The sequence below is a fragment of the Antechinus flavipes genome, chromosome 2, assembly GCF_016432865.1.
Source record: "Antechinus flavipes isolate AdamAnt ecotype Samford, QLD, Australia chromosome 2, AdamAnt_v2, whole genome shotgun sequence".
Lineage (NCBI taxonomy): Eukaryota > Metazoa > Chordata > Mammalia > Dasyuromorphia > Dasyuridae > Antechinus > Antechinus flavipes.
Genome location: NC_067399.1, coordinates 343773956 through 343787087, shown reverse-complemented (window position 1 = coordinate 343787087; position 13132 = coordinate 343773956). Strand labels below are relative to the sequence as shown.

The following is a 13132-nucleotide window of genomic DNA, read 5'->3' as shown; positions in this document are numbered from 1 at the left end:
CAATCAAATATTTACATTCATAAAAAGTTGAATTTATCCTTGAGTTTCATTTTTCTTTCCTGGTAGAAACAATGGTTAAGGATGGCTTTCTGATCCTGGGAATCTTCATTTAAGAGTTAGAAAAGAAGGAAAGCACAATTTCACACAACCACAATTCCATCCAAGCAAAAACAAGGCTTCTGCACTGGGACGCTAGCAGTGACTACCATCTGGAAGGCGCGGGCATTTCCCCACCCCCAGTCCTATCCCTAGCCAGGCCAAGCATGAAGTCATATCTTCTCCTCAGTGTTGCCTTTGGGAACTGGGGGCTGCTTGTTTGGTGTCAGGAGTGTAAATGGTAGATTGGCAACCACTCCGACAAAGAATGATTCTCCCAACGTAAAGTAAAAAAGATCAGAACAAGGGGGCTGCAGTGGACTTTTGTTTTCGTGTAGTCTATCTCCTTCCGCAGCCGCCGCAGCCTCCACCACTGAAGCATGTTCAGTAGGGCCTCGGTCTAGAAAATTTTTAACGAAAACCAGATGCTGCTTCTGCCACTATTATTGAACTTTCTCAGACTCTGTAGCTCCTCTGATTGGTTCCTGTCTGGATTGCTATAGCCAGTCAGAATTTTAGAAAAGACTTGGAGTCCCACCCTGGCTTTGGAGTGCTAGCAGGGAGTCTTTGGTCGGATGTTTGGAGCACCCGATTCTGGGCTGGTTGTCCTGGGGTGTGGATTCGCTCTGCTTCTAAAGCAATCCCGAGAGCATACCATGAAGGTAGAAAGGGATACGGTTCAAAAGAGGCAAGTGTTGCTGCTGCTGCTGCATTTACACTGGCAACTACCTCTGTCTTCAGCTCTCCACCCACAGGACCTCTTTCAGTATGGTGAAGCCTGGGGGGATCAATTCCTGCAGGAAGGGGATGATGAAAGTTCAGCCTTGATAAAACTGAAGAGACCCCTGAGGTTCTATGAAGCTCAGTTCAATAGCCTCTATGTAAGTTTCTCTGTCTCGAAAGACAAAGAGAATGGGAAAGGGAGGAATGGAGGAAGGGAGGGAGGAAGGGAGGAAGAAAGAGAAGGGAAAAGGAACGAGGGAAGAAAAAAGGGAGGGAGTAAGAAAGGGAGAGAGAGAGAGAAAGAGAAGAGGGAGAGGGAAAAGAGGGAGGTAATGAAGGGAAAGAAAAGAAGAGGAGAAGGGAGAGTTAGAGAAAGGAGAGGAGACTGGAGTTTTCTTAGTTTTGTAGATAGTTCTTTTACGGGATATTATTACTTGACCCCAACACCCTTCCAGCATCTAGGACGGAACAAAATTTTCAGTTGGACCTGCTTCAGTCAAAAAAAAATGGGAGGGGAGGGAGAGGGGAATTCAGATATCAGGGCATTATGTTCAGAAATAGATAGGATAGAGAGTTTTTTTTCAAAGGAGTACATGTCTTCCATACTATGAAGGAGTGACAATGGGATATAAAAAAATTCCCAGGGCTATTTAGGACAAAAACCACAACTTTCTTGACTCAAGAAGATCTTGGCGAAGGGTTATGATTAATGAAATCTTCTAGGACTGAAATTAAGGTTTTTAGGCAGAGGGGTAATATTTTTTGATCCTTTGAGAGTAGGGAGTGCATGAACTCTTGAGAATAAAATTACTGGGGAGGAAATGAGTAGGAGTGTGGGTATATAACTTTGAAATACTACAAATCTTTAAAATTTGTTATAACTGATGGCATGATACCAGTAGTATATGACTTTATAAGATGCTTTTTTGTTTTTCTACCAGGTGGGCACGAATGGCATCATCTCAACACAAAACTTTCCTAGAGAGAGACAATATGTGAATGATGTCTTTCCCACAGAATTCCCTGCCATTGCCCCCTTCTTGTCTGACCTTGATACTAGCAATGGGAGAGGAAAGATCTCTTATAGAGAAGATGACTCGATGGAGATCCTGAACCAGGCAGCCCTATATATTCGTACTGGGTTTCCCAAAACTGCAAGAAATTTCACACCAACCCATGCATTTCTTGCTACTTGGGAGGAAGTAGGTGCCTATGAAAAAGTGACACACAATGTGTCACCATCGAGGCTGGTAAGTGATACAGCTGTTATCTCTTTCTGAAGGAGGAAAAGCCACTGGGGCACATGTTAATGGAGTCATTGGTAGAAGGCTTGAATTTTAAGACAAGTAAAAACAGAAAATGAGGAGTTTTAACTAAAGTGGCAATACATTAAATGTTTACTAGACAAAATTTTCTAATTCTAATTAAGAATCAACTTTTAAAATTGACATGCTCTGGACTTGTCTATAAAACAAATATAAGTTTGCTTTGTGTGTTTTTTGCATGGTTTTTAGGAGTGATTTTCTGTGAAGGAAGTCTTTCTTGGAAGATAAGATTTACTGAATAGATGGGGAAGCTTCTCCACATTATATGTGTGTGTGTGTGTGTGTGTGTGTGTGTGTGTGTGTGTGTGTGTGTGTTTTCTTTTTTCTTTTTACCTCTGGCTTAGGAACAACATTGACTAAATTCTTATGGCATGTAACCTCAAAGACAATCATGAGAATTTGAAAGCTTACCAATTGAAATCAGTCTCAAGAAATGGATCATAGAATCATAGATTTAGAATTAGAAAGAACCTCAGAAGTCATTTAGTCCAAATCCCTCACTTTATAATCTAAGGTTACATTAAGTAGTATACCAGTCATAAAATTTGAATCCAACCAAGTACTCTTAACTCTTGAGTCAATTCTTTCTTTTGTATTTTCTACACAACCATGATCTCCTCCCTGTAAGAGGAAGATTATGTGACTTTAGAGTCACAGTCTTAGAAGGTTTAAAATTCTTGAATTAAAATTAACCTTTAAAAAAATCCTTACAGTATTTTATAAATATAAGAAGATGAGTATCCAAACAGAGAAGTTAAGAAATGTTTCTATAGTCACAAAATAATACAGAGGTTATTCATGTTCCTTAGGAATTCTATCAATCAACTAACAAACATTTACAAGATTTCTGTTATGTACAATATAAAAATCAATGTGGTTTGGTGGGGAGGGAGGCATTGTATTTAGGAAATTCTTAATTCAAATTCTGACCCTGCCACATACCAGCTATATGACAATGAGCCATATATGTAATCTATTGGTGTCATAAGTGACCTTTAAAACTATAAGTTAAAAGTGAGCTGCTAATCTGCATTGATAGAAGAAATTTCCACACCAGGAATTCTCTCATTAAATTTCAGATATAATATAGTGTGTGAGTCACTTGATCACCATTGTTTTTCTGTTTCTAAGTAACTAACTAAGAGTTATTTTCTAATTTCTAGTCAAACTTTGTTTCCTGTAAGATTTTTTTTTCTGTAGGATTTTTAAAATGAAAAGCAAAACAAAACAAACCCCTCAAACATCTGAGACTTTCATCACCAGTAATTTCAGAAAAATTACATCATTTCCAATAGATTTTAAGTGAAACATTGGCATTTAACTTTACCATAAACAGCACACTTCTACTATTGCCATCCCATGTAATATACAAGATATGGTAACTAATCTCCAGAATCAATTATATTCCAACTCCATAAATTAAATATTTTAGAAAGTACATTAACTATCAGAGAAATAAAGAGGGAAAAGTGGGAATATTCAAACTTATAGAGCTAGAATAAGTCAGTGAAGTGACTTTAAGGTACTTGAGTTGTCCTCTTCTTTTGTTATCCTATGTACCTCTTTAAATAATTTAAAATAAAAATGAACTCATCGTCTTTTCTCTCAAAATTCTCATCTTTTCATAACTTTCCCTTTAATATCATCTTCTCAGTCATTTAAGTTCACAACATGGATGTCATCCTCAACTCATCATTCTTTCTTAGTCTTCTTTCCAACCTGTTGAGGGTTAATTCTACCTTTTTAACATTATATATGTATATGTGTATATATTCTCTTCTCTCCTGTGATGCTGCTATCATCCTGATGAAGCTAATCACCTCATGCTTCTTCTTTTTTTTTTTTTAATAACTTTTTATTGATAGAACCCATGCCAGAGTAATTTTTTATAGCATTATCCCTTGCATTCACTTCTGTTCCTATTTTTCCCCTCCCTCTTTCCACCCCCTCCCCCAGATGGCAGGCAGTCCTTTACATGTTGAATAGGTTACTGTATATCCTAGATACAATATATGTGTGCAGAACTGAACAGTTTTCTTGTTGCACAGGGAGCATTGAATTCAGAAGGTATAAATAACCCGGGAAGAAAAACAAAAATGCAAGCAGTTTATATTCATTTCCCAGTGTTCTTTCTTTGGGTATAGCTGCTTCTGTCCATCTTTGATCAATTGAAACTGAATTAGCTCTGTTTATCGAAGAGATCCACTTCCATCAGAATACATCCTCAAACAGTATCGTTGTTGAGGTATATAATGATCTCCTGGTTCTGCTCATTTCACTTAGCATCAGTTCATGTAAGTCTCACCAGTCCTCTCTGAAATCATCCTGCTGGTCATTCCTTACAGGAAAATAATATTCCATAATGTTCATATACCACAATTTACTCAACCATTCTCCAATTGATGGGCATCCATTCATTTTCCTATTTCTAGCCACTACAAACAGGGGTGTCACAAACATTTTGGCACATACAGGTCCCTTTCCTTTCTTTAGTATCTCTTTGGGGTATAAGCCCAGTAGAAACACTGCTGGATCAAAGGGTATGCACAGTTTGATAACTTTTTGAGCACAGTTCCAAATTGCTCTCCAGAATGGCTGGATGTGTTCACAATTCCACCAACAATGTATCAGTGTCCCTGTTTTCCCACATCCCTTCTAACATTTTACATTATCTTTCCCTGTCACTCTAGCCAATCTGACAGGTGTGTAGTGGTATCTCAGAGTTGTCTTAATTTGTATTTCTCTGATTAATAATTATTTGGAGCATATTTTCATATGGCTATAAATAGTTTCAATTTCTTCATCTGAGAATTGTCTGTTCATATCCTTTGACTATTTATCAATTGGAGAATGGTTTGATTTCTTATAAATTAGAGTCAATTCTCTATATATTTTGGAAATGAGGCCTTTATCAGAATCTTTGATTGTAAAAATGTTTTCCCAGTTTATTGTTTCCCTTCTAATCTTGTCTGCATTTGTTTTGTTTGTACAAAAACTTTTCAATTTGATATAATCAAAATTTTCTATTTTTGTGGTCAATAGTGATCTCTAGTTCTTCTTTGGTCATAAATTCCTCCCTCTTCCACAGGTCTGAGAGGTAAACTATCCTATGCTCTTCCAATTTATTTATAATCTCATTCTTTATGCCTAAGTCATGAATCCATTTTGACCTTACCTTGGTGTACGGTATTAAGTGTGGGTCAATGCCTAGTTTCTGCCATACTAATTTCCAATTTTCCCAGCAATTTTTGTCAAATAATGCATTCTTATCCCAGAAACTGGGGTCAAACACTATATTATTAAAGTTATTGGCTGTTTTGTCCTTTGAACCTAACCTATTCCATTGATCAACTAGTCTATTTCTTAGCCAATACCAGATGGTTTTAGTAACTGCTGCTTTATAATATAATTTTAGATCTGGTACAGCTTCTCTCCTGTGGTGCTGCTATCATCCTGATGAAGCTAATCACCTCATGTTTCTTGCAAAACTCTGTCCACTGGTTTTCCTGTCTCTTCTCTCCTTTCTCCCTTATTCAGTTATTGAGGTGCTCTTTATAAAGTTTTAAGTCTGACCATGTCAGCAACCTCAACCCCATTCAATCAGCTTTTATGTCTCCATATTACCTTCAGAATTAAATATAAAATTATCTGTTTGTCTTTTAAAGCTCTTCTTAATCTGGCCCCTTCCTAACTTTCCATTCTTCCTTCCTATGCTACGTACAATGTCACTAGTTTTCTTGTTCAGTTCTCCTAATGACATGCATTTTCTTTTATTTATTTAAATCATAATTTTTTTTTTTCAGTTCTCCTCACTTTCTTATCCCAACTCCTCCTCCACCAACTGTGGGCATTCTGAGTCCTTCAGTTTTTTATCAGAATATACACAGCATGTTCCATCATTTTCCTCTGGAATCATGATAAGATATTACAGAGTTCCTAGTTCTTTGGAAGTTGTCTTTGCCATAATGTTGTCACAGTATAAATTGTTCTCCTGGTCTTGTTTACTTTACTGTGTATTAGTTCTTATAAGTCTTCCCAGTTGTTGTTTTTTCTAAAGTTATCCCTTTCATCATTGATTATAACATGATAATTTTCAATTACATTTGTATCTCACAGCTTATTCAGCTATTTCTCAATTTTTAAGTATCTCTTCAGGTTCCAGTTCTTTACTATCTCATAACAAAACTAAAATTTTTTGGGCATCCTTAATTAGAATATGTTTTTCTTATAATAATCCTTCCTTAATGTACTATCCCTCTAATTCCCATTTTCTTCAGTTTATCTCCTATTTCCCTATTAAATGAAATGTCCAACTCTGTATATGTTTGACCCAGATATGGATGAAGTTCAAGTATGATTAAATTTCAGGCATAATATATTGTATTACTTGATTTCCATTTTGGTTTTGCTTTTAGATACTTAATATTTTCTTTGATTTTTAAGTGTTTTGACTATTTTTTCTGGCATCATTGAATCATTTTCTTCTATGTTATTCATTCTGATTTTCAGAGAGTTTATTGTGTAGGCAATGTTTTGTACTTTATGAGTTGATCTGCTAATTACCTTTGGCTTTGTTTTGGCAGGTAGACTATCAAGTATTTTATGTTGTTTCAGTTGTTTCAAAAGAAAATTTTTCTTTCTATCTCTTCCTGTTGGACTTTATTAGTAGTAAATAAAAATGCTGATTATTTATGTAGGTTTCTTTTGTATGCTGCAGCTTTGCTGAGGTTATTAATTATTGCAACTAGTTTTTTAGTTGATTCTTTAGGAATCTCTGAGTATACCATCATTTTTTCTGCAAAGGGTATTGTTTCCTTACTTTCTATTCTAATTCTTCAATTTCTTCTTCTTGTCTTATTGCTACATCTACAACAATGAAAAATGGTCCTCCATGGTGATAGTGAGCATGCTTGCTTCAGCCCTGATATTACTTAAAAGGTTTCTAGCTTATCTCCATTACAGATAATGTTTGCTGATGGCTATAAGTGGATATTACTTATTATTTGTTCTATGCTTTCTAGGAATGTTTTTCTTTTTCTTTTTTTTAAAATAGGAATGTCTGTTTTAAGAGGTGGAGCCAAGATCTTGGAGTAAAGGCAGTGACTCTTCCCCAAAATCACTCCAAATTCCTTTAAATAATGACACTAAACAAATTTTAGGGCATCAGAACAAAAAGATGGAGTGGAACATTTTTCAGCTAAAAACAATAGAAAACAATTAAAGTTAATTAAATTAAATTAATTAATTAAATTAAAACAATAAAATAAAACAATAAGAAGATTGGCAGAAAAGGTCTGTGGCACCAGGCTGGGAATCTAGTGCACAGTTCCCTTTCAGGCTGTGCCGGCATGTCCCCAGCTCCACTACAGTAAAGCAAGAATAGTCCTTGGGCCTCTGTATCAGAGACAGTACTGGTGGTTTCCAGACCTCTCAGCTCAGAGACCAAAGATATTTTGCAAGGTCAGTAGGATAGGTCTGTCATTAGGGTTAGAGGGCCTTAGAAAACCAGAAAACCAGGAGTGGGTGTGAGCAGCATGGCAGCTTCTGGAAGCTTTAGCTCCTAGGAAGTTTCTTTAATAGCACTGAGAAAGAACTGTTGCTTTAGCCACAAAAGTATACTTGTGGTCAGGTCCCTAGAAGCAGCTCTGAAAACAGCTACACAAACTCTCTGAAACTTGGGACAGTATACCTTTATCCTGGAAACAGAGCCCTACTTTAATAGTTAAAAGCCAAGTAATAGGCTGGGAAAATGAGTAGACAACCAAAAAAATATTCTGACCCTAAAAAATTACCATGGTGACAAGAAAGATCAAAACACACACTTAGAAGAAGATAACAAAGTCAAAGCTCCTACATCCAAAGCCTCCCCAAAAAAAAAAGAATTGGTTGCAGATCATGGAAGAGCTCAAAAGAGATTTTGAAAAGTAAATAAGGGAGATAAAGGAAAGATTGGTAAGAGAATTGAGGGTAATGCAAAAGGAAATACAAAAACCTAATGAGGAGAAGAATGCCTTAAAAACAAAATTGGTCACATGGGAAAAAAAGCACAAAAATTCACTAAAGAAAATAATTCCTTGAAAATTAGAATTGAACAAATGGAAACTGATGACTTTATGAGAAATCAAGAAACAAGCAAACAAAACCAAAAGAATGAAAAAATAGAATATAAAATATCTCATTGGAAAAAATAACTAACCTAGAAAATAGATTCAGGAGAGAGAATTTTAAAATTATTGAACTACTTAAAAGCCATAATCAAAAAAAGAGCCTAAACATCATCTTTCAAGAATTTATCAAGGAAAACTGTCTTATATTCTAGAACCAGAGGGTAAAATAGAAATTGAAAGAATCCACCAATCTGTCCTGAAAGAAATCCCAAAATGAAAACTCCCAAAACTATTATAGCCAAATTCTGGAACTCTCAGGTCAAGGAGAAAATATTGCAATGATCCATAAAGAAATAATTCAGTTATAGTGAAGTCACAGTTAGGATAACAAAAGATATAGCAACGTCTGAAGGACCAGAGATCTTGGAATATGATATTCTGGAAGACAATGGAACTAGGATTACAACCAAGAATCACCTACCTAGCAAAAGTGAGTATAATCTTTCAGGGGAAAAGATAGATAGTCAATGAACTAGAGGACTTTCAAACATTCTTGGTGAAAAGACCTGAACAGAAAATTTGATTATCGAATGGAGGATTCAGAAGAAGCATAAGGAAGTAATTAAGAAAGGGATATGCTAAGGTACTTAATAAGGTTTATCTGCTCCATTCCTACATGGACGGATGATATTTGTAACTCGTAAGAACTTTCTCATCATGGCAGTTAGAAACATAGATAGCCAGGGTATATATATGTATGTATGTATGTACATGTATGAATATTTAGATAACATCTAAAATAATAAAATTAAGAGGTGAGATAAAATATACTGGAAGAAAGGGAAAGAGAGAATATATAATATAAATTATGTGCCATAAAAGAGGCAATAAAAAGCTGTAACAGGGGAGGGGAAGAGAGGGAGGATAGGAAGAATTAGTGAACCCTACTTTCATCAGAATTGGCTCAAAGAGAAAATAACATATACACTTAACATGGGCATAGAAATCTATCACAACCTGCAGGAAAGCAGAAAGGAAAGGGAATATGGAAAGGGAGGAGGGTAATAGAAAGGAGGAAATATTGGTGGAGTGAGTAGTCTCAATAGCAAAACACTTTTGAGGAAAGGCAAAAGGAGAAATAGAATAGAATAAATAGCGGAGAAATATCATTAGCAATTTTAATTGGAAAATAATTTTGAAGCAAGTTTCTCTGATGAAGACCCTCATTTCTCAAATATATAGATTTATTTATTTATGAATTTATTTAAAATTATAAAATTTATAAATCAAATTTATAAAATTTATAAAAATTTATTTAAAATTTATAAAATTTTTATAATTTATTTTTAGACAGTGGCAATGCCTAAGTATTGTCAAATTTATTTTTAAAAAGCCATTCCCCAGTTGATGATCAGAAGATATGAATTATGTCCAAATGGCTATAAAATTATACGTATTTTTTAATCTAACAATACCACTACTACACATCAATCCCAAATTAGATTTTTAAAAATGTAAAATGTATGTACAAAAATATTTGTAGCAGTTTTTTGACTTGGAAATTGAGAGAATGTCCAGCAGTTGGGAAATGACTAAGTAAATTGTGGCATGTGATTATGATGAAATATTATTGCTCTATAGGAAATGATGAGCAGGATGTTTTCAGAAAAACATGGCAAGTACTCCATGAACTCAAGCACAGTGAAATGTATTATGTACAAAGTAATAGCAATGTTGAGGGATGATCAATTGTGAATGACTTTGCTATTCTCAGGATACAATGGTCCAAGACTACTCTGAAAGACTACTTTATGATGAAAAATGCTATCTGATTATATCTGGTTACAGATTAAAGCATACTCTAAAAAAAAAAAACCAAAACTATTTTTCTTGAGGGTTTTTTTTTTTTGTGTGTGTGTATGGTGGTAGTGCTAGGAAGATCTATGTTGTTGTGTTTTGTTTTGTTTTGTTTTTTCCCACAGTATGAGTTTTATGGAAATGTTTTGTATAACTTCACAAGTGCCTTCTTAATGGGGAACAGTCAAGGTGGGGAGGAAGGATGAGAATCTGCTTTCAAAGTATTAAAAACAATGTAAAATGTTTTTCATGTAACTAGAAAAAAAATTTTTAAAAAAGAAATGTATTTTGTCAGAAAGTTTTTTCTACATCTATTGAGATAATCACATGATATTTGTTCTTTTTATTATTGATATCGTCAATTATACTTCTGGCATAAATCTCACTTCATCATAGTATATAAGCATTGTGATATGTTGCTAAAATCTCCTTGCTAGTATTTTATTTAAAGTTTTCCATCAGTATTCATTATCTATAATTTTCTTTCTCTGTTTTTACTTTTTCTGGTTTATGTTTTGGCATCATATTTGTTATGTTGATTTGCCTATTTTTTCAAATAGTTTATATAGTATTGGAATTAATTGTTCTTTGATACTTGATATAATTATTTGTGAATCCAGCTATCTAATCCTGGGGATTTTGTTTAAGGAGCTCACAGATTGTTTAGTCAGTTTCTTTTTCTAAGAGGATTATTTAAGTATTCTATTCCTCTTCTATTAATCTGGTCAATTTGCATTTTTTTGGTAAATTTTCATTAAATCAATGAATTAAATCAATTCAGATTATTAGATTTGGTAGCATATAGCTGAGCAAAATTGCCCAATAATTGTTTGAATTTCATCTTTATTAGTGGTGCATTCAGCCATTTCATTTTTGATGCTAGTAATTTGGTTTTCTTCTTTTAAGACAATCCAATGCAGTCAATCAATCAATCAATTAATTATATAGCTTTTTTTCATAAAACCAGCCCTTAGTTTTATTTATTAGTTTAATGTTAGTGTTTTTTTTTTTTTTTTACTTTCAATTTTATTTACCTTTCCTTTCATTTTCAGGATTTCCAATTTGGTGTTTAATTGAGAATTATTAATTTGTTCTTTTTTTTCCTAATTTTCAAATTACATGCCCACTTTATTGATCTGCTTTTTCTCTATTTTATTTAGAGATATAAGTTTTCCCTAAGTACTATTTTGCCTACATCCCATAAGTTTAGTGTGATGTCTCATTTTTGTTATCCTCTTTAATGAAATCATTTATTGTCTCTGTGATTTGTTCTTTGACCCAGCCTTCTTTAGAATTAGATTGTTTAATTTACAATTAATTTTTAATCCATGTTTCTATGGCCCTTTATATGGAATGTTATTTTTATTGCATTATCATCTGAAAAGGATGCATTTAATATTTTTGTTGTTCTGTATTTGTAAGGTTTTTATGCCCCTAATACATGATCCAGTTTTTAAAAGATTCTATATACCGCTGAGAAAAACCAAACTTCTTTCTATTTCTGTTCCCTTTTCTCCATAGTCTATCATATCTAACTTTCATAAAAATTTATTCATCTTGGATAACTCAGCCTCTTGTCCCTCATGGGTCCTCCTCCTGACCAGAGCTAGACTAATGAGGGCCCTTCTCAGTCTTGGGGCAAGATAAGTCCACCTTTCAAGCTGCAATGAATACCACCATTCTTTTGGATTAACTATAGACTGGTCCCTCTGCCCCCATAAATGGGAGCCTGGCAGCCCACAGTCTAAAACTCTGTCCTTTTGTTTAGCGGAGTTGTTCTGGAGGTCCTAGCTCGCTCCATTTGATTACTTCATCAGGAAAGGAAGTAAAAAATGATTGCATACCCAGATAAATTCGGCTTTAAGCTGTACCTTAGGAAAATTCATTAACTGCGGGGGGGAAAAGAAGCACTTGACAAAATAACAATGACAACAACCCATCTTCTCTAACTGAAAGGGTGAAGCCAGAGTGTTTCCAGGACCTTGGTCTATGTGTTTCTTACAACTGCTTAGGCATTACCACTGTCTATACAAGGCTCTTTGATGATATTTTCATTGAAATTGGCTATAAGTATTTTGCAGAGGTTTTAGTTCAATCCTTTCCTAATTTTCTAGCCATGCCTTCTATTGTAGGCTGCCTATTGTGGGATCTTACTAGTTGCAGAAAAATCAATAAGTCTTAGGAAATAGTGAAGAACTGAGATGGGCTCGCTATCTGAAGCATGTCTTTGCTGACATGGCCTTGCTGTATAATACTGTTCAATGGCTATGCATCTAGACCCATGCTTAATCAGAAAAATAAAAGGGTATATACCATAACTTATTCAGCCATTTCCCAACTGATAGAGCATCCACTCAATTTTCAGTTCCTTGTCACTACAAAAAGAGCTATTACAAACATTTTTGTACATGTGTCATTTTCCCTTTTTTTACGATCTTTTTGGGATGTAGACCTAGTAGAGACACTGCTGGATCAAAGGATATGCACAATTTGATAGCTTTTTGGGCTATTCATTTTTACAAGATTTTGAGTTCCAGATTATTCTCCCTTCCTCTCCTAAAATGGCAAGCAATTTAATATGTTATATATGTGCAGTCATGTAAAGTATATTTTCATATTAGTCATAGTTGTTAAAGAAGAAACAGACCAAAAGAAAAAAAATGAAAAAATTAAAGTAAGTATAAAAAAGTATGCTTTGATCTGCATTCATTTCTATATGTAGATAGCATTTTCCATCAGCCCTTTGTATTTGTCTTGGATCAACAGTGTGGCTGAAAAAAGCTAAGTCATTTATAGTTGATCATCATACACATTACTGTTACTTGTACAATGTTTCCTGATTCTGCTCATTTCACTTTGCATCAGTTCATAGAAGGTTTTACAGGTTTTTTCTGAAATTTACCTGCTCACTTTTTCTTACTGTACAATAGTATTCCATTACATTCATATACAATTTTTCAGCCATGCTCCAATTGATAGGCATCCCCTCAATTTCTAATGTTTTGCCACCACAAAAAAGCTATT

General features: G+C 34.5%; 1 protein-coding gene across 3 annotated transcripts in view; it reads left to right on the top strand.

Annotated features, from left to right (window-relative positions):
* Positions 1-671: 671 nt before the first annotated feature.
* The window catches only part of NID2 (nidogen 2), a 117351-nt gene continuing 104890 nt past the window's right edge, over positions 672-13132 (top strand). For 2 of the 3 annotated variants that reach the window (XM_051977943.1, XM_051977942.1), the window contains exons 1-2: positions 685-977; positions 1761-2069. In XM_051977943.1, the coding sequence (XP_051833903.1) occupies positions 753-977; positions 1761-2069 (534 nt within the window). In that variant the 5' untranslated portion in view covers positions 685-752. Of the gene's footprint in view, positions 978-1760; positions 2070-13132 lie in introns of all 3 variants that reach the window. The other variant, XM_051977941.1, reaches the window with a different exon arrangement.